General features: G+C 34.9%; 1 protein-coding gene across 3 annotated transcripts in view; it reads right to left on the minus strand.

Annotated features, from left to right (window-relative positions):
• LOC127160182 (dedicator of cytokinesis protein 7) overlaps positions 1–20,761 on the minus strand; it is a 69,107-nt gene extending 48,346 nt beyond the window's left edge. For all 3 annotated transcript variants that reach the window (XM_051102853.1, XM_051102845.1, XM_051102837.1), the window contains exons 1-14: positions 20,631–20,761; positions 15,087–15,174; positions 12,474–12,649; positions 12,220–12,288; positions 11,809–11,932; positions 9,621–9,833; positions 9,174–9,259; positions 7,086–7,152; positions 6,812–6,961; positions 4,635–4,715; positions 4,151–4,307; positions 1,306–1,430; positions 1,115–1,208; positions 870–1,032 (exon numbers count right to left, since the gene is read on the minus strand). In XM_051102853.1, the coding sequence (XP_050958810.1) occupies positions 870–1,032; positions 1,115–1,208; positions 1,306–1,430; positions 4,151–4,307; positions 4,635–4,715; positions 6,812–6,961; positions 7,086–7,152; positions 9,174–9,259; positions 9,621–9,833; positions 11,809–11,932; positions 12,220–12,288; positions 12,474–12,649; positions 15,087–15,174; positions 20,631–20,680 (1,643 nt within the window). In that variant the 5' untranslated portion in view covers positions 20,681–20,761. The remainder of the gene's footprint in view (positions 1–869; positions 1,033–1,114; positions 1,209–1,305; positions 1,431–4,150; positions 4,308–4,634; positions 4,716–6,811; positions 6,962–7,085; positions 7,153–9,173; positions 9,260–9,620; positions 9,834–11,808; positions 11,933–12,219; positions 12,289–12,473; positions 12,650–15,086; positions 15,175–20,630) is intronic.
• Positions 20,762–21,454: the final 693 nt, after the last annotated feature.

The raw sequence follows: 21,454 nt of genomic DNA on the forward strand, positions 1-21,454 counted from the left end.
AAAGCAGCCCCATTGAAGTCAATGGACGCTGGGCTTCAACGGGGAAATGCACTGTGACGCTACGGGAATGTATGAGAAGAAAATCAAGTCAGCCGACCTGCTATATCTAACTGATTCTGAACGAGCTCGTCTTTGAGATGAACGTTTTCTAACGCATTTTTAGTCAATAAAATGTTAATACAATAGTACATAATTTGACCATTAATTTTGTGACATTATAGGGGAAGCTGAGCTTCCCTTGCAGTCTTAAAGAAATCGCCACTGGTGTATATATATACATATATATATATATATATATATATATATGTATAGAATGTATTTGTAGAAATCGGACTATATAAATGTAAATCCGAATATATAATCTAAATATAGTTAAGTCTGAACATATAGATACAATTTGCAAGATAAAAATTGTGTGCATGTAAATTGTAAATATAGACGTAGATGTGTATGTAAATTGTAAAAATAGACCTCAATTTGAAAACAGATTTATAAATCAGAATATATAAACAGAATTCTGAATATACAGTTATAATTCTGAATATAGAGAAGTAAATAAGAAATATGTATAAATCTGAATACATAAATGTAAATCTGAATATATAATCCGAATATAGGTAAGTCTGAATATATAGATACAAATTGCAATATAAAAATTAATATATATATATATATATATATATATATATATATATATATATATATACACATACACACACATACACACACATACACACACACACACACACACACATATACATATATGTATAAATTATTGAATTTTATTTAATTTGATGTTGATCGAAGATGATCAATGGATAACGGCTTAGAATGTAGTTTTATGATACTCTGAGATACTTTTATCTGACCTGTAGGTAGTGTGTGGGGTGTAGACATAGCGAGCGGGAAACTCCAGCACTTCTTTGGTGGGCCGCACGCGTGGGTCAGGGTAGGGCTTCACGTGAAGCAGCTCTGGAGACAGACAGTAGTGAGGGGCCTCTGGAGCCGGGGAGATGTCTATCTTCAACTGAGCTAGACAGAAAGAGACCGACAGAGTGTGATAAAATGCTTAAATAATAGAAACGATGCAGTAAAAATAAGTGCGGACAGGTACCAGTCACAGGTCTGAGTCGACGAAGGACAGATGACGGCCTCCTCATGTCTGCCAGGAACTTATATAAGTCTTCATCACTCAATCTGTCCCCCTCCTGCAGCAGTGCAGAAACACTCAGCATTCATTCAGAGGGTAAATAATAATACATCATGCTAATACACTAGCACCATGTGCATGAATAGAGAACTGACCTGTTTGAAGAAATTGGTGACAGTGAGAGTAGCCGGACGGAAGTTACTGAAGTTGCACATGTCCTCTCCTACGCTCATCCTTTCAAATCCTTTCTTCTTCCTCTCATTCCAAGTCCCCTTACGCTCTGTAAGGAATGACAAAATGCTGTTTGTCATGCAACGTAATGCTGTGTGACATACAGAACACTTGACTTTGTTAGCCATAGAAAATTAAGCAACATTGTGATTAGATCCAATTAATCTGCAGTGAATGGGTGCCATCAAAATGAGAGACTAAACACTGATAAAACCATTATAATAATCCAGAAGTAATCAACATGACTCCATTAACATCATGCAAAGTGGAAAGCTGTGGCATTTTTTCATACTGTCTGTGCTTGATCTGTGCATATTTTTCTCCCGATTCTGATAAAATGTAACCACGTGAATTACTTGTGATGTTTTTATCAGCTGTGTGGACTCTCATTCTGACGGCACCCATTCACTGCAGAAGATTCACTGATGAGCAAGTGATGTAACGCAAAATTTCTCCAAATCTGTTGAATCTGATGAAGATCTACATCTTGGATGGACTGAGGGTGAGTACATTTTCAGCTAACTTTCTGTGGGAATTATTTTTCATTTGGTGTTTTATTATATTTTTAAACTACAGCTTTCAAATTATGATAATTTGATCAGGAAATTCACAAAATAAACTGTTGTTTTGACGGCCTTTAATGTAGTGTGAACCAGAATAGCTGTTCAAACATGTAGAACATACTGCTCTCTTCCTCATACGCTGCATCTTCACTGCAAGTTACAACATGAAAAATACATGTGGGTTTGTTTAAAGATACGGATAAACTTAAAAGTGTCGTCTATGCAATTGCTCAATCTGTGTTTAAATCACAGAAGATGTCAACAAAACAGCTTGTACAGAACTTGTCACCTAACATTGCATTTACCTCAGTAAAGAGTTCATAGATCATAGCAATAAAAATGAATATATTTCGCAATATATGTGATATATATTTTTATATATAAACTGTTAATCATGTCGTAATTATTTAATGTACACTACCAGTCAATAGGTTTTGAACAGTAAGATTTTTAATGTTTTTTAAAGTTTCTTCTGCTCACCAAGCCTGCATAAAGTAACATTTTGAAATATTTTTACTATTTAAAATAACCGTTTTCTATTTGAATATATTTTAAAATGTAATTTATTCCTGTTATCCTGTGGAATTATAGATATTAATACTTTTATTTAGAAAGGATGCTTTAAATTGATCAAAAGTGATGATAAAGACGTTTATGTTAGATTAAAATATTTCTTCTTTTAGATAAATGCTGTTCTTCTGAACTGTAAAATGTTTTCAGAGCAGCAAATCAGAATACTGTAATGATTTCTGCAGGATCGTGTGACAGGAGTAATGATGCTAAAAATATCAGCCCTGAAGTCACAGGAAAAAATAAAACTTTTGAATATATTCAAATAGAAAATAACTATTTCAAATAGTACAAATATTTTTAAAATTTTACTGTTTTTTGAATGAAACAAATGCAGGCTTGGTGAGGAGAAGAGACTTCTTTAAAAAAAACCATGAAACATCTTTTGACTGGTAGTGTATTCTTGAATAAATTTCCTAATTATCTAAAATTATTTTTAAAAATTGTTTAGAATCTTCAAGTCCATCCAAAACAAGTTTTTATGGCAGTTACTAAATGATAATATTTTAGAAATTGTGCATAAAATTAAGAATCTCTACTATTTCCACTACTATGTTCCATTTTATTTACCCACTATATTTTAACATTTTATTCACATTATATTTCATGTTATCTTCTTATATTTTAATATTTTATATTATGTGTGCACAAGGAACTAAGAAAAAACATATTACAACTTTACATCACTTGTACCTAAAAAATAAATGTACTAAATGACAAAATGTCTCAGAATAATAGAGCAGATTTATTGAATACTGGAAAAGGGCTTAAAGGAGACATCGGATACCCATTATCCAAGTTTGTATGATTCTTTAAGGTGTTTGTGAAATGTCTGCAACATACTTTGGCTAAAATTCCTCAATGGTCGTGTAAAACAACACCCTTTTTACCTTGTCAAAAACAGCTCTGTTCACAGCAACCCATTTCGGTGCATGTCTCTTTAAATGACAATGAGCTTTGCTCACACATTTTTTGTGTTTTTGGTGACCCGTTACCATCAAAACAAAACTAACACATCCTCAGTGGCTCTGATATCAGGAGAAAATGTAGAATGTTATGCCTGTTTCACACCGCAAGCTTGAGTTTCGTGTCAGCTTCACACTCGCGAGAGTATTCACACTGGAAGCGTTTGCACAGAATCACAACAGCAGCTGCTGATGCTTGCGGTGTAAAACGTGTTTACTGTTACATCCAACTACAAAACACCTGCATTGCTTGTGAAACATTGTTGGGCAGCGTACAACTGTCTGAGGACTGAAATATGCTAATACGCGACAGTCCATAAGCAATCATGGGCGGAGCCTGAGCAGTATGACATCATACTACTTAGAAAATCAAAACAGTTTGACAATTGAGACTATTTAGGTTTTTTGGGGATTAAAACACAGGAGTGAATGGATTTTTATCATTGTAGGGTGGTTGTGTCCACACACTGCTAAAACATTTATATGCAAACACCATGTAAAAGTGAATTTTGCATCCGTTGTTCTCTTTAAAAACACAGAGACATATAGCTGTAAATATATCAGCCTTTGTGTGTGTTACTTTCAGGGACATCTTCAAGGTGACTTGTTATAAGAAAGCAATAAAAAGCAAACTCTTAGCTGAGTTCAAATGTGTTGGCTCTGGTTAATACCCGTGTCTGAGTCCGAATCTGAGCGGTCCAGGCCTCCAACACTGCTGACGATGTTCAGCAGATGAATCGCAGTCCAGGCGAAGGGCATGCGGAAACGACCCAGCCTAGTGCACATCTGCTCGGCCTGAGTCCTCAACTTCTCCAGCTTTTCCTTATGCTGCACGTATACACACACAAATGTGAAAACCACTAAATTATTGGAACATCTGTCTGGGTTATTACACAAGTCTTGTATAAAGGTAATGGGTAAGCAGCATTTATCATGCCATTTCAAACAGCCGAAAAAAGCAACTTGGCAGCAGAATTATACAGTGACAGTCAGCAGGATCCAGCATCTACTGGACCTTGCTCATATTGAAGAAGATTAACAAATATTGCAGCAGTCCAGAGCAAATTGAGAAATCCACAGAGGATACCATAATCATGCCAGATGTGTCTGATGAAATATACACGCAAAAACCCTCATGTAAACGTTCACTCTTACCTTAGTTGAGTCTGATTCCTTCATAACCATGTACGGCTCACAGCATTCACCGATGTCTCCCTGCTGAAGGACTTTTTCCAGCTGAAACACAATTATGGTAGAGCTAATCAATAGGAATGTCATATTTCCATTTATTTGATTTGATATTTCTATTTTAATATTTTTAAAATGTAATTCTAGTCTTCAGTGTCACATGGTCCTTAAAAAAAAAACAAAAAAAAACAGTCTAATATGCTGCCTTGGTGTTCAAGAAACATTTTTTATTTTTATTAATGCTAAAAACACTTTTTGCTGCAAAATTTTTTTGTGGAAACTCAATACAGAATGATACAGAAGATAAACCATAAAATAAAATATTTTTTAACAGTAAGATTTTTTTTCTGTGTTTTTTTATAGTCTGTTCTGTTCACCAAGCCAGCATTTATTTGATCCAAAGTACCACAAAAACAGTACATTTTTAAAAATATTTTTACTATTTAAAATAGCTGTTTTTTAAGTGTATATATTTTAAAACATAATTTATTCCTGTGATTTCAAAGCTGAATTTTTAGCCTTATGTAACTCCAGTCACATGATCCTTCAGAAATCATTCTAATATTCTGAACTGCTGCTCCAAAAACATTTATACTATTAATGTTGAAAACAGCATTTTCTTGAAAACAGTTTTCTTTGATGAATAGTTAATGAAAGTTCAGAAGAACAGCATTTATCTGAAATAGAAATCAATTTTAAAAAATAAATTTAAAGCATCCTTGCTAAATAAAAGTATTCATTTCTATAATTTCCCCTCCCAAAAAATGATACTGACTCCAAGCTTTTGAATGGTATAGTGTATAATGTTACAAAAGCTTTTTATTTTAGATAAATGCTGATCTTTGATCAACTGTATAAAAAATTAAATAATTTTTTTGAGCAACAGCAAATCGCATATTAGAATGATTTCTGAAGGATCATGTGACACTGAAGACTGAAGTAATGATGCTGAAAATTTATCTTTGTTCACAGAAATAAATTACATTTTAAAATATATTCAGATAGAAAACCGTTATTTCAAATAGTAAAAATATTTCAAAATTTTACTGTTGTGCTGTACTTTGGATCAAATAAACGCCGGCTTGATGAGCAGAAGAGACTTACTAAAAACTTTTGACTGGTAGTGCAGCAAGGACACGTAAAATTAACCAAAAGTGACAAAACAATCACCAAACAAAAAGTATGATGAATAATATTAAGCAGCAAATACGGTTTTTAGCACTGATAATAATAATAAGAACCATTATTAATAACTGGGCATCAATAATAATTAATATCTGATTTCTAAATAATATACTCTGACTTTATTCAACTCATAATTATAGATAAACACAATGTGACTAAACTAATAATATACAAACAACTGCACTTTTCACAATTCTTATTCACCTTTTATTAAGTCATTCAAAGTACAGAAAGAATAAAATAAGTGAAACCTTGAATTTATTATCTTTAGATCATTCTTTGGCAACAAAACCTCTACTAAACGCTTTCTGTAGCTGCTTTTAAGACTTTTGACCAATTTTAAACCATCCCTGCCAACAATCTGTTACAGTTTATCAGTATTTATGGGTTGTCTTCATAGCACAACCCTCTTTAGGTTATGCAACATAATCAGAATTGACTTCAGAACGAAGATCAGGACTCAGGAAAATGTGCATTTTCTTCTTTTTCAGTCATTCTTCAGTGTTATTTGTATAATTTTGGCTTTAAATAAGCTTTATTGTCAAAATCAGTTGTGCTGCTTGCTATTTTTCTGGAACTATTAAACTATGTTTCATTTTTACAGGATTCTTTAATGAATGGGTTTAAAACAATTCTTTTTTAACATTCTAAATGTCTTCACTGTTACCTTTGATCAGTTGAATCCTTGTTGAATAACAGTATTTATGTATTTAAAAAAAAAAAAAATTGTACTGACCCCCAACTTTTGAAAGGTATCATATACTGGAATAGAAATACAGAAAATGTATATTCTATAAAGTATGCATATTTTTGTGGTAGGGCCACTGAAAATGTTGGCACCACCAGAAAAATCTACAAAAAAAACAAAAACAAAAAAAACCTCTCTCTAAACTTGTCCTACCCTGACCTTCTGTACCCTCTAAAGGACACGTGGCACTGCCCCCTACTGCCGGTCTTACCTTAATGACTAGGAAGATGTCAGGAGACGGGTATGTGATGGAGAAGATAGCGGATCGGGCCAGTGTGCAAATGGCTACGTGTGGATTGTGGGGTCGGAGCAAGGTCTTCATCTGATCGGAGTTCAGGTCAAAGTGAAAATCCTCTGAAATCTGAGCATGAATGTGAAAGGGAAACAACATATGAATGATAATGACCTCATCAGTGAGTTATAGGCACCACATACTTTTCAGTAACTAAGACAAACATTTCAAGGTTAAGAACGTATAGTCATACCTTTTTCTTTTCTCTGACATCATACAGGGCCAGTGATCCAAATATCGGCTCGATTTCAATCTCAAACCTAGAAGAACAACCACAGCAAGTCAGTTCACACTGCAACAAGCTTAACTGTTCAGGGTGGACGTGTATTTAGAAAATGGATGTGTAATATGTCGCTCATATGATAAAACAGTTCTGCTGTGGCTTTATTTGAAACTTTTCTTTTCTATAAAACAGAGCAAACACAAGAACTTCTGTCAAAAAAAGCAAGTCACTTAATATTAACTTCTTGTTTATTAGACTATTAGATTTTAGTTTATAAAATCAACATCGCAGTTGCAAACATGCTAATATTTGGGAAAAAAACAAAACAAAACATCATCACTCTTTGTGTGCTATTCACTACATCAGTTGATAGAAATATGAGAGGCATATAAAAGTCATACGGTGGCATATTTGTCCCCTTATCTTGAATTTTGGGGGAATTCTAAATGTATTTTTACAGACTAAATCACGCAGTCAAAGCGTGAACTCTGAAAGTGCTTGCACAGTAGTGTACACCTGCACCCTCTGGGTGTGTTTTTGTTTGCTTTTTTCTGATATACTTGATAATGTCAAATCACACTACTAAATACACACTACTAAATATTGTGAAATATTTTTACTATTTAAAATAATTGTTTTCTATTTGAATATATTTTAAAATGTAATTTATTCCTGTGATTTCAAAGCTGATTTTTTTGCATCATTACTCCAGTCTTCAGTGCCACACGCTCCTTCAGAAGTCATTGCATAATTCTGATTTGCTGTTAAAAAACATGTATTATTATTATTATGTTAAAAACAGTGGAGTATAATTTTTTCAGGTTTCTTTGATGAATAGAAAGTTCAGACAAACAGCATTTATCTGAAATAGAAATCTTTATAACATTATAAATGTCTATATCATCACTTTTGATCAATTTAAAGCATAAATACAAGCTAAATAAAAGCCTTGATAAATAAAAGTTTTAATTTCTATAACTTCTTTTCCCAAAAATACTGACTCCAAGTTTTTGAATGGTATATATAGTTTATAATGTTACAAACGCTTTTTATTTCAGATAAATACTGATCTTTGGATCTTTCTATTAATCAAAGAATCCTGAAAAAATAAGCTCAACTGTTTTAAATATTGACAATAATAATAAAAAATGTTTCTGAGCTGCAAATCAGCATATTAGAATGATTTCTGAAGGATCGTGTGATACAGAAGACTGGAGTGCTAAAAATGTAGCTTTAAATCACAGGAATAAATTACTTTTTAAAATATATTCAAATAGAAAGCAGTTATTTTAAACACTAAATATTTTTATTCACAATATTACTGCTTTTGCTGTATTTTGAACGACATAAATGCAGGCTTGGTGAACAGAAGAGACTTCTTAAAAAAAACAACAACACTAAAAATCTTACTGTTCAAAAACTTTTGACTGGTAGTGCATATATTGCACACCCCTACCCAGCAGTGATAAAAACAAAGAAACAAGTCATTTTCTCAGTATTTTTTTGTTTGATTATTTGATATTATTTGATTTTCCATTAGCATTTTTGTGTACATCTATAGTTTTAGTTTTTGTCATTCTGCAAACACCCATTTTAGGGGCAGCCGTGGCCTAATGGTTAGGGAGTGGGGCTTGTAACTGAAAGGTTGCGGGTTCGAGTCCCAGGTCTGGCAGGGATTGAAGGTGGAGGGAGTGAATAACCAGCGCTCTCTCCAATACCACGACTGAGGTGAGTCCCTTGAGCAAGGCACCGAACCCCCAACTGCTCCCCGGGCGCCGCAGCGATAGCAATATGGCTGCCCACTGCTCTGGGTGTGTGTTCACGGTGTGTGTGTGCATGTTTGTTCACTACTCACTACTGTGTGTGTGCACTTGGATGGGTTAAATACAGAGCACAAATTCCAAGTATGTGTCACCATACTCAGCCACATGTCATGTCCTTTCCTTTCCTTTTATTTCCGCCTGCTATTTTCCATCTTTGTAATAGTTTTTGTAATATGAGCAACAATACCACCAATAGAATGACTGCATGATTGAATGGGGAGCTTGAGAGCCTTACTTGAGTGACAAACACTTGACCATGATCCTCTGGCCGCTGTGCTCTTTAGGCACCTCTGGGATGGCGCACCTCTCGACGGCCTCGTCCTGTCAAACACAAAGAACCGTCATCACGACTACGGCTCAGTCAGCGCCATGGCAACGTTTGCTCAGTCATCAGAAACAATGTGTACACAGACATAAAGCGAGAGGATGAGCAGCGGCGATGCGGAGGAGCAAGAGACGGAGGAAAGACAAAGAAGATGTTCGACAAGATCAAACAAAATCACAGATGGATCATCAGAGAGACGTCTCTGCTTTTGAACTTCAGCGTTTGACAGCTCTCCTACATAAAAGTGTTGAGTGTTACTCATCGTCTCCTACACACAAGACTCTACTTTCCTTTTCTACTTTCTTTCGCACATAGTCCTGAACTTTCTGTATAACACTGTCTGTAATGATTTCAGACCTCATCCGGCGCAGGGTAAAGTCCCAGGAGATTGGCGTGGCGGCACTGCTGGCGGTTCTCGCCGTTGCGACGGTCCATGTCCTCGGCGGCCGTTCGCTCCAGCACGGAGGGCAGCAGAGCATCAGGAGTGGAGTTTTTCAGGTCAAATATACTGGAGGCCCAGCTCCCCCGTGGCGTGTCATCCAGTGACACAGAGTGCCTCTTTGAGTCATCCTGCCACAGACAAACCTCTGCATTAGGAGAACCCTTCTTACAATGACAATAAAGGGCCATTCACACCAAGAACGATAACTATGAAAACAACAATATCAGTGTCCACTCCCGCAGACGATATCGTCTGTTTATTCAAGCGCACGCTCGTCTGCCGCTTTATATTTCCGAGCTCATGACAGCAGGATTGATTCTGATTGGGTGTCATATTTTTATCGTTCATAAGCTGGAAAAAATGGTTCCACCAATATTGTTTTCCTGTGCCTTTATCGTTATAGCTGTGGTGTGAACTCGATTTTTAGAACAATATCTTTATCGCTATCGTTAGTTATCGTCCTTGGTGTGAACAAGCCTTAATAATTACTGTTTATCCAACCAATTTATTAGTTTGAAGGGACAGTTCACCCAAAAATGAAAATTATGTCATCATTTAGTCACCCTCAAGTTGTTCCAAACCCGTACGAGTTTCTTTCTTTAGTGGAATACAAAAGAAGGTTTTCTGAAGAATACTGGTAACTAAAATGCTGCAGGGAGCTAGTATGACATGAAATGAAATGAAATGAAATGAATAACAAAATAAAATAAAATAAAATAAAATAAAATAAAATAAAATAAAATAAAATAAAATAAAATAAAATAAAATAAAATACCAGCAACTGAAGAAATATCTTCTTTTGTGTTCAGCAGAAGAAAGAAATGTATACTGTTTGGAACAAAATGACAATAAGGAATAATCAACTTTCATTTTTGGTTTAACTAGACTTTTAACTTACTTACTCAAAACAATGAAATAAAACATTGTATTTACAGCCATTCATTTATTTTTGAAAGACCATAATGATCGGTTATACAGGTATTTTCTCATTTTTAATTATAGCATTCCTTAATTTTAATAATAACATTTTTTGAAATAAAACAATAAAACAAAATAGTTTAAGAGACTTTGCTTTTGTGATCATTTATCAAAGCAATTTCAAGTTTGAATTATAACTTAATTTAATTAAATAATAAATGCAATATTAAAATAAATTAAGACATTTTGCTCACTTTTAAATAATACACTAAAATATAATAATTTAAAAATATTTTTTTCCCATGCAATTTTCAAGCTTCACTTACAACATTCAATTTAAATAATAACTGCAATAAAAATTTATAATTAATAAAATAAATTAGTTTGATACTTTGTGCTCACTTTGAAATAGTAGACTAAAATTATATATATATATATATATATATATATATTAAATCAAAATACATTGAGACTTTGCTAACATGATCATTTTTCCATGCGGTTTTCAAGCTTCACTTATAACATTCCATTTATATAATATTTGTAATAAAAAATAAATAAAATAAATTGAGACTTCACTGATAACTGTTCCAGGCTTCACTTATATCATTCAGTTTAAATAATAACTGCAATAACTAAAATAAACTAGTTTGAGACTTTTTGCTCACTTTTAAATAACAGACTTAAATATAATAATTACAAAGCCATTTATTATTCTACAAAAGACCATAATTATCATTTATCCATTTTAGTTTCATCAAAAACATTCTTTAATTTAACAATAAGTAAAATGTAAAAAATTAAATACACTGAGACTTTGATAATAATTGTTCCATACAACTTTCAAGCTTTACTTATAACGTTCAACTTAAATAATAACTGCAATAAAATAAAATAAATTCAACTTTTGCCTACTTGAGGATTTTATTTATTATTATTATTATTATTATTATTATTATTTTTTGTAATGATCATTTATCCCTTATTTTTATTACTATTTTAGACTTTTTTTAACCACTTTCACTTATATTTATAGTCACCGCTATGGCAGTAAAAGACTGGGAGAAGATGAGGGAACCCAAATGAGCACCATGTCTCAATGTATCACCATCAGGCCACATCTCCAAGCACTGTTGCGATTCTATGTACTGCATGCTTTTACTGTTTTACTTGTCAGACAGTTACCTGCTCATCCTGCCGATCAATGGCGGCCTCATCCAGCTCAAAGGTTTGTTTGACAAGCCCTTTCTGTTTCTCCCGCTGCCGCTCGGAGTTGTGAGGCGTCTGTGTTGTGCTGTATCGCTGATACCTGAGAGACGACAAAGCAGCATGTTTCCACTTTCTAAACAACATGTCCTCCAGCAAGCATTTATGCTGCACAGTACCAGTCAAAGCATAAACGCACAGAGACACATTCAAACGATGTTTATTATGAACGTTTTGTACACAACATAAACTGTTTTTTTTTGGTCACTAAATAATTCCCGTTCATCCATTTGTGCTGTTGTCATAGCTTTGACATCCAAACTGTCCAAACTTTTGACTTGTACTGTATGTGTATTTAGTCGAAGCTCATGTAGAAGAAATAATACTCACTTCCTCTGGATGATGAGCCAGTCGTCAGTGTAGACCCCCAGGGCATCCCTCACTCTTGGGTCCAGTGAGCTATCAACAGTGAGTGCAAAAAGAGATAACGTCAAACCCCCAGATACCCTCAGTGCACTTACAGGCAGCATGGCATGGCTTAAGCAAGCAGATCAGATTACCTGATTAGCAGGGAGGGTGTGAGGAAGGGCAAGGGTTATTATAGTGGGGCATGTGTTTATTTGTGTGTGCGATGAGCGACTCACTCCTCCTCCGGGACGGGCGGCTCTATCGTGGCACATTCTCTCTCCTGCAGCAGCAGCTCCAGGTCATCGCTGGGGAACTCCAGCAGCTGTCGGAGGGGTCCGGCCTCCGCTCCTGGCGGATGGCTGCTAACGTACTCCTCATAGTCCACCGGCTCCACCACCTCCGTCAAAGGCACCTAGAACAGTACACGCGTCACCACAGCACCCAGACACACATTGAAAATTAAAGCAAAATTACTGAATATAGGGCTCTATGATTTCTGCAATGCAGAAAATGCAGACGGAATCATGGAATTGAGTGATAAAAATAGAATTTACTATATAAATGTCTCGGAACTTGGAAAATTTTGGATGGATACATCAAAAGTATGTCAGTACACTTATCAAAACGTGATACGGACTAGTGTATGTAAATATTAAGCCACAAAAATAGCATGCCTGCATGTTCTGTGTGTCTCTGTGCAAATGAATGGCGAAGACGTGCAGGTTCGTTTAACGTTACTACACCACACGTACTTAAGCACACATGTATTTTCACTGTATTTTCAGCCTCTGCCGCCACAATATGAGTAAATAAACACAAACTCTAAAACTGCTCTGAGAGTCACTTCGTGAGCATTTTAATTTTTTTTTTTTTTTTTTTTTTTGAGGAAAACTATTGTCATATCATATACAAACAGAAACCTAAAGGTCTTTACAGCAACTCGTCAAAATAAAAGTTCAGTTTTTCTACACTATTTAGCTTATTTATCTGAAGACCTGTTGTCTTTAATATTCTGATCAAATTCAATTACATAATTTTTTTTCTTTAATAAATAAATATTTTGTAACATTATAAATGTCTGCACTGTCAGTGCATCTTTGCTCAAAAACTTTTTTTTTGTTTTCAAATATTACCAATATTATCATGTTATTATTCTTTTTAAAAATGTTAATTTATTTATAGTAATCCCCAATTACAGTAAAGATTTGATACTAAATTAATTTTGTTTAAAATTTGTAATTCGTATTTTTCCCCAGATTATTTTCAACATTCTTTACTCTGAAAATAAACTGGAAGATTTTTTTGCATGTTCATAATTTGTTATGTGTTAACACATTCATCTATTGTCAAAAAATTGCAGACATTTTTGCAGCTTAGTTTCAATAAATGGTCTTTTTCCACTGAAGTAGAAGATTAAAGTTACATGTTTCATACCACAATTACCTGTTTTTAACTCCAAAATTTGATTCTGTGTAATATCGTCCCTTTATATAGTGACAGTGCAGTTATCTTCTTGCTTTTAGTAGTGTAATCTTTTTGTAGTGTAGCTAATAATTTTTCAATAAAGATGCTTGACCACAGTTTAACTACTCTGCAAAACGAGACTCTTGTAGCTTATTAAGTTACAGTTTCACAGTTACCAACACTTTATATACAAAAAGGGTACAAGGAAAACTTCAAAATAACCTTGTGTTAGGGGAAAAGAAAGGGAAGTGATTGTGGCTTGTGGTCATTTCCACTTCCCCGTTTTACTCCTATCTATAACCTCATGTATACAGAGGTCCCAAAAATGTTTTGGGTGTTTTGGTCACACTTAAAAACATCATGTCATTGCATTTGCAAACACACTGTGCAAGTCCTTTTCTCAGAACTAAATTTTCAGAGCCATTTTGAGTCTTGATTGACTTTTGATTACTTGTGTCAAGGTGATTTTCAGTGACTGTGTGAAATCATATCTACTCAAGTTCACACAGGTGTCCAAACAGGTATAACCACAGGTGTAGAGAATCACATTAACTATAAACATGATCCACTTTGACGACAAGAAAGTGTCCAAATGCTTTTGTTTTCATTTTGAACAGTATATCTGTTGTTTTAGGATTTGAAACCTAAAGAAATGTGAACGTTTGCATGAAAAGTATACTTCTGTTGTGCTTTTTTTCTTTAAATAAATGCCACTTGTACATATTACCATTCAAATGTTTAAGGTCGGCGAGTTTTTTTTTATGTTTTAGAAGGAAGTCATGCATCATAAATGTGCGTCAAAGAATGACATGGAAGAAAGTTGTTATTTTTGTTTTCTTTGCACACTAAAATTATTCTCATAGCGTTATAAAATTACGGTTGAACCACTGATGTCAGATGGACTATTTTAGCTGTGTCCTTACTAACTTACTGGGCCTTGAAAGTGTCAGTTGCATTGCTGTCTATGCAGATTCAGAAAGCTCTTTTATTTCATCTAAAATATCTTAATTTGTGTTCTGAAGATGAACGAAGGTCTTACAGGTAATTAATTACAGAATTTTCATTTTTGACTGAACTATCCCTTTAAAAAAAACATCTAAATGCATTTTGGGACCACTGTATATCCAGTAAATCATTTTGGTTTCTTAATGTGAACCTCACCACTGCAAAAGCATGTGACATTATAAATATTTATGTCTGTTATATCTAGTATCTAATATAGTATCAGCACCAGATTAAAGTCTATATAAAAGTCTTGCACCTGGGTTTGTTTTCCGCAAAGCATTAAATTACATCCTCAGTCTTACTCAAGACCTGGCAAGAGCCTACAGGAGTGTGTGCAGACAAGCAGAAACATACATGGACAAACACAAGCATACACTAACCGGCTGATGAGCTCCAGCACGTTTTTTGGACAGCTGTGGAGAGCCATATTCCCGGGAAACCTGCTTCCTGACCTCAGACGCTACTGTCCTGTGAGAGACAGAAAGGGACATTTATAACATTTACTTGATTTTGTACAATGAGGAGTTCATATGCAATGACAAAACATCACAAAGATGATCAAGATCACAACGAATCAGTCACAGACAGCGCGCGATGGGTTCATGTCAGATATAGCGGCCAGAGCCAGCAGCTGCTTAGATGGCCACGGTCAAACTCAGAACGTTTGAAGAGATGCTGAGCCGCTGGCAGGAAGCAGGCAGGACGCCACAGCTCTGCCAATTTGGGAACTAAAAGCAAATGAGAGGCTTTAATGCTCAACAAAGCCCAATAACCCAGTAACCCCTCATCCACTCAGAGATAGCCTGCAGCTGCTCCCAAACTCAAACCGTCTCGCTCTCACAGACAAAGATACACACACAGCTGCAGATGCTCCAGTTCCCTTCAAAACACACATGCCCCATCATTACTGCTGCTTGCTAAGGCAAGTATCCCTATTAGTACAGTTCAAACTTTAGAGTTGGGGATATAATGCAAATTTCAGCATGTATCTGATATTGTTCGTACTGTGGGAGTGTTGCAGTATATTGGTATTGATGAGAACCATGATATTTAAATAATAAAATACTGATATCATGTTAAAGAGAAAAATGATTCTGTCACTCTCAAGCCATCCTAGATGTACATGACTTTCTTCTTTCAGATGAATACAATTGGAAATGTATTAAAAAATGTTCTGGCTCTTCCAAGTTTTATAATGGCAGTGAATGGGTGTTGAGATTTTGTCCAAAAAAGTGCATCCGTCCATCATAAAAAGTGCTTCACAAAACTCTGGGGGGTTAATAAAGGCCTTCTGAAGTATAGTAATGCATTTATATAAGAAAAACATCCATATTTACAACTTTACATACCATAATCTCTAGCTTCTGCTAACTGTCGTGTATGCGAGAGAGTGGTCTTCCAGAGGATGACGTAGGACAATTTGTCATGCTGTCATTGTCAAGTGAGCTACCACTGTTAGTTGTGTCACTTTATTCATACATCCTCTCTGGTGGCCTCATGGGATAGCAAAATGTCTATCAGATGCCCACTTGAAAATCTCAGCAGAAATAGAAGATCATCCAGGTACTTTTCGCCTACTGTATGGATACAGTGAATTCAGACATAATACTACTTTGCCTTTTTTTTTTTTTGCATACTAGTATGTATACACAGATACAGTGAGGGTCAGACACCCCAGTATGCAGGAAGCACAGATTAAAAATTATATTAACTCTCGCTCCACCTTCCTACAATCATATTTTAAGTGCAATTCTTGAGCCATAAAAGATAAAACACAAAACAAAGTTAAAGATAAATTTGACCGATAGCACTATTTTTTTTTACCCCAAATTTCTACAAATATTGCACTAATATTTTTGTAGTTAATTTTTTGAACACAACCATCTTGAGTGAAAATGATATTGTGACAGCAGCAATTATATGTAACCACATGTACTTCAGTAGTTTGTTCTGCATTGTGCTAGACACATTAATATAATCTATGAAAGCACCAATATCAAAATTGTGGCTTATAATAATGGGACAATATTAACTGTCATGTTATAGCTGATAAATGATATATTTTATAGTACTTTGTATAAGTTAATATATTTTATATATTTTTAGAATTCTATAATAATATTTTGCTAAAATATTATCAAATCAAAGCTATTTTTCAAATCAAAGCAAAGCTTTTTTTTTTTTTTTTATCAAAGCTACACGTGAATTTAAACATTGCACCATTATAATGTATAGCAAAATGGATATTCATTTTGAAATTTGCTAAACATCAAACATGTTGTTTATTAGTGCTAGTATTTACTAGTGGTTTAAATGGTTAATTCACCCAAAAATGAAAAATCTATCAATTACTCGCCCTCATGTCGATTCGAAACCGTAAGACCTTCGTTCATCTTCAGAACACAAATTAAGATATTTTTGATGAAATCTGAAAGCTTTCTGTTAGTTACATTGCTGTCTATGGAGGGTCAGAAAGCTCTCGGATTTCATCAAAAATATCTTAATTTGTGTTCAGAAGATGAATGAAGGTCTTAGGGGTTTGGACGACATGAGGCTGAATAATTAATGACAAAATTAAAATTTTTGGGTGAACTACCCCTTTTAAAGATTAACTATAAGTGAGCATTAAATGACAGCATGACAGAAAGGTCATCTAAACGTAAAACAGGGAAAATAAGAATGATGATTAAATATCCAATATCGAAACATACAGATAAATTAAAATACACACAATAACTTATATATACACACACACCTTACAAACCACCCAGAACACCCTAATATAGGCATAGTCAGTCCTGGAGTGCCGATGTCCTGCAGAGTTAAGCTCCAACCGTGAAAAATCCCTCACCTGCCTACAGCTCTAGTAATTCTAAAGACCTTGATTAGCTTGTTCAGGTATGTTTGATTAGGGTTAGAGCTAAACTCTGCGGGACAGCGGCACTCCAGGACCAACGCTGCCAATCCCTGCCCTAACAAGTGCATAGAAATGCACACTTGTTATCATCTGCAAAACATGGCAACCATTAACAACATCCTAGCAATGTGGCAGTGAGTCTTATGCAAATACTTCCATATTTCTCCAAGCACAAATCCAGACTTTGCACTGCTAACAAAACTCTGCTGACTATAGCATCAGGCCCTGTCATTCAACCAGCCCCGATGTGGTCCAAAGAGCGGATGTGGCCCCCTCCCAGGGGTCAAGCCACTTCACTGAGGAACCATTTCCTGAGATAATAAAGCTGTGACTGTGAAGGGAAAAAACTGTTCGGACAAACTCAAAGTCTGACAGGCCAGCGGGGTCAAGCTGAAACAATAACAACATGCTGTTTGTTTTACAGTGTGCGGCAATGAGAATTAAGCGCATGCTAATGTGTAACCTTTTAGGTGCTGCACACTTCTGCAGGACAAAAATCTGAGCTGTAGGAATGCCTCCCAACACTGTGGCTTCCTATTTCCTGCTTCAATAGGAAAGAGGAAAACTTGTCTGCTCTGAAAGCAATGGGCGGAATGGAGCACACCACCCTTTCCTACATCCTGCAAAGAAACAATGAGTCTGCTCTCACAGAGGTAAAGACAGAGAAAGATAATAAATGGATGAAACACAATCCTACGCAGGTTTCATGCCTTTCGGGTGGAAAAGAGTAAAGTCTGTTTACAATGAAAGGTGCATCAACAGTATCCTGTACAGACCATATGGTATATAAATACTGTACTCATACATAACCATGGTTTATATGGAAGTGTATGGTATTACCATCTCAGTACAGTGCTTTTGTATTGAATCACTCCTGAAGACTATCCACATACCAAGATCTCACTTAGATTTCACTTTCTCATACGCTTTTAAATGTTCAGTGGTATGCTGGAGTGCTTTTAACCTCCTTATCAAATTATCAGTGTTGCTGTGGTCTACAGGAATGAATGAAAACTACCACATCAATCACTCCAAACAGAATAAACAAGTGAATTAACCAATCACAGACACACTCAGTTTCTGTGAACCCATCAGGCAAGTTCCAGAGATGCTTCCATAGCAAAAAAGTGAGTTGATTCCCACTAAAGTAGAGCATCAACTCTTGATGAGCAGGCAAGACTCATATACAAGTGAAAATCAAATTTGAAATCACTAACTGATCAATCAGTAACCTACATGTGAAACATTTTGATTTCACATGAACATTTTATAGCTGACAGCCACATGATCAGAGATTTTTCATTTCAGTTTGCCACTTTGAGAGATAATGCCTGTCAAGGCTTAATAAAACATGTTGTAATACAGATACAACCACTAAATTTAATATGTAATGAGAATGGTCTAATTTTAATATATTACATTGTCCTGTCCCACATAAATGGTCATAAAATGTATAAACATGCCAGTGGTTACACACACGTTTTTTTTCCACAGATTATTTACACTGTAAAATTGTAGATTTCAATTTAGTTACTTTAAATGTAACAGGTGAGATTAAAAAGAAAAAATCTTTATACGTACACTACCAGTCAAAAGTTTTTAAACAGTAAGATGTTTCTTTTCTCACAGAACCTGTATTTATTTGACCCAAAGTACAATACATATTTTGAAATATTTTCACAATTTAAAAAAACTGCTTTCTATTTGAATATATTTTAAAATGTAATTTATTCCTGTGATTTCAAAGATGAATTTTTAGCATCATTACTCCAGTCACACAATCCTTCAGAAAAAAAAACAAACATTTATTATTATTATGTTGAAAACAGCAGAGTATATTTTTTAGGGTTATCTGGTGAAAGTTCAGAAGTGCATTTATCATTTAACATTAGAAATGTTTTATCATCACTTTTGATCAATTTAAAGCACCCTTGCCAAATAAAAGTATTAATTTCTATCATTTCTTTATAAATAATAAAAAAATTATACTGACTGCTAGCCTTTGAATGGTATAGCGTATAATGTTAGTATGTATAGTGTAAAAAAACAGCTTTTTGTTTCTTTCTATTCATCAAACAATCCTGAGAAAAAAAAAAGAGTAGTCAACTGTTTTAAATATTGTTAATAATAATAATAATAATAAGAAGAAGAAGAAGAAGATGATGAAGAAATGTTTCTTGAAGAGCAATATTAGGATGATTTCTGAAGGATCATGTGACACCGAAAACTGGAGTAAAGATGCTGAAAATTTAGCTTTGATCACAGGAATAAATTACATGTTAAAATATATTCAAACAGAAAGCAGTTATTTAAAATAGTAAAAAAATATTTTACAGTATTAATGCTTTTGCTGTATTTTAGATTAAATAAATGCAGACTTGGTAAGCAGAAGTGACTTCTTAAAAAAACCAAAAAAACATTAAAAATAGTGTAAATACCTAAAAATGATCACAGAATGTAAAAACACCATTGTTTCTTTATTGTTTGCAACTTTGTATTTAGTTTCTATTGAGCAGCTGAGCAATTCTGACTGTAGTTTCCCCACTGTAACAGTTTCAATAACTTTTAGAAAAAAACCCCCTAAGTTTCATTCAGCTATGACTTGAAAGCGTTTTCACACAGACAGCCCTAAGCTCATTCCCGACACGCTAAGTGATATCTCTATTTGAATAGTTAAAAGTGTAGTTCCGATATCACTATCATATCACATTACACTTCACGGCGCTCAATGCATCCTCTTTTCACTCATATGAAGTCTGATTATTCAAGATTTAAAGACGATATACACCATGTACCTACTGAAAAGTACTTTAACTGTTACAAGTGTTAAACAGAAGTAGTTTGGTGGCAGTGTCACACTGTTGCGAGCTGAACTAAACAAAAGGTTCATCCCTGTGCAACTCGTGGCGGTGGATCTCTTTATCTCTCTCATTCGATTCAATCCCAATGCGCGGGACAACTACAGCACAACCCCTCAACTGTTTACCGCTCGGTGAAGTTCACCTACCTGTTAATCTTATGCGCAAAAGCCCTCCGTTCGCTGGGTAAAGTTGCCATCCCATCTAAACAGGGAGAGCTCCTTACAGTTTCCCTGTACTTTGGTAATATTATTGTCGAGTGCAGTCATAAGCTTCCTTGTGTCAGTTTGGCGCATAATAGCGCCTCCTAACGGTGTGGGGGCGAACGGCAACATTGACTGTCTCACCAAACCGGTTTCCAATGACGCACCTGTCTCTGTCTCTGGGGATCTGCGATGTTTATCGTTTCCTGATTATTCAAGGTGATGAATGTTTTTCCTCCTTAAAGAGGAATAATGCTAACTCTGCAGACTACCAAGAACACCACAAGCCATCTGTTATTCTATCTGAGTGTTAATAAGTTGTACAAAAACGACATACTAAAGAGATTTTTAAATGTATTCATGCAGTAGAGTTTACTATTCTGTTAAGTACTACAGTTTATTAGCCAACCGTAGGCTCTTAGCAGATGACAGGCGATGTAATATATAATTTAGTATTAATATATTATATATATTTACAATGCTTGTTTGGTATTTTCTCATGTGAATGAAAGTTGTGTGATTTTGCCTGAGGCGAGGAGCAAGTTTTTTTTAAGTTTTCGTGGATTTTTTTGTCCATGAGGAAATATAAAACCCGGAGTGGAGCTGGGACGGAGTGATTACAGAACGCTTTGAGCTGGGAGGGTAAATCTTTGTCGATCCGCTCCACTCAAACACGCTGATCCAGTCCGGCCTTCAGTCTGTGTGTTACTTGCTAACATACAGTACAGGAAAAGATTTATGTTTTGGCTTCGCCTGACTGAGAAGAATCG

This window comes from Labeo rohita, chromosome 3 (assembly GCF_022985175.1).
Source record: "Labeo rohita strain BAU-BD-2019 chromosome 3, IGBB_LRoh.1.0, whole genome shotgun sequence".
Classification (NCBI taxonomy): domain Eukaryota; kingdom Metazoa; phylum Chordata; class Actinopteri; order Cypriniformes; family Cyprinidae; genus Labeo; species Labeo rohita.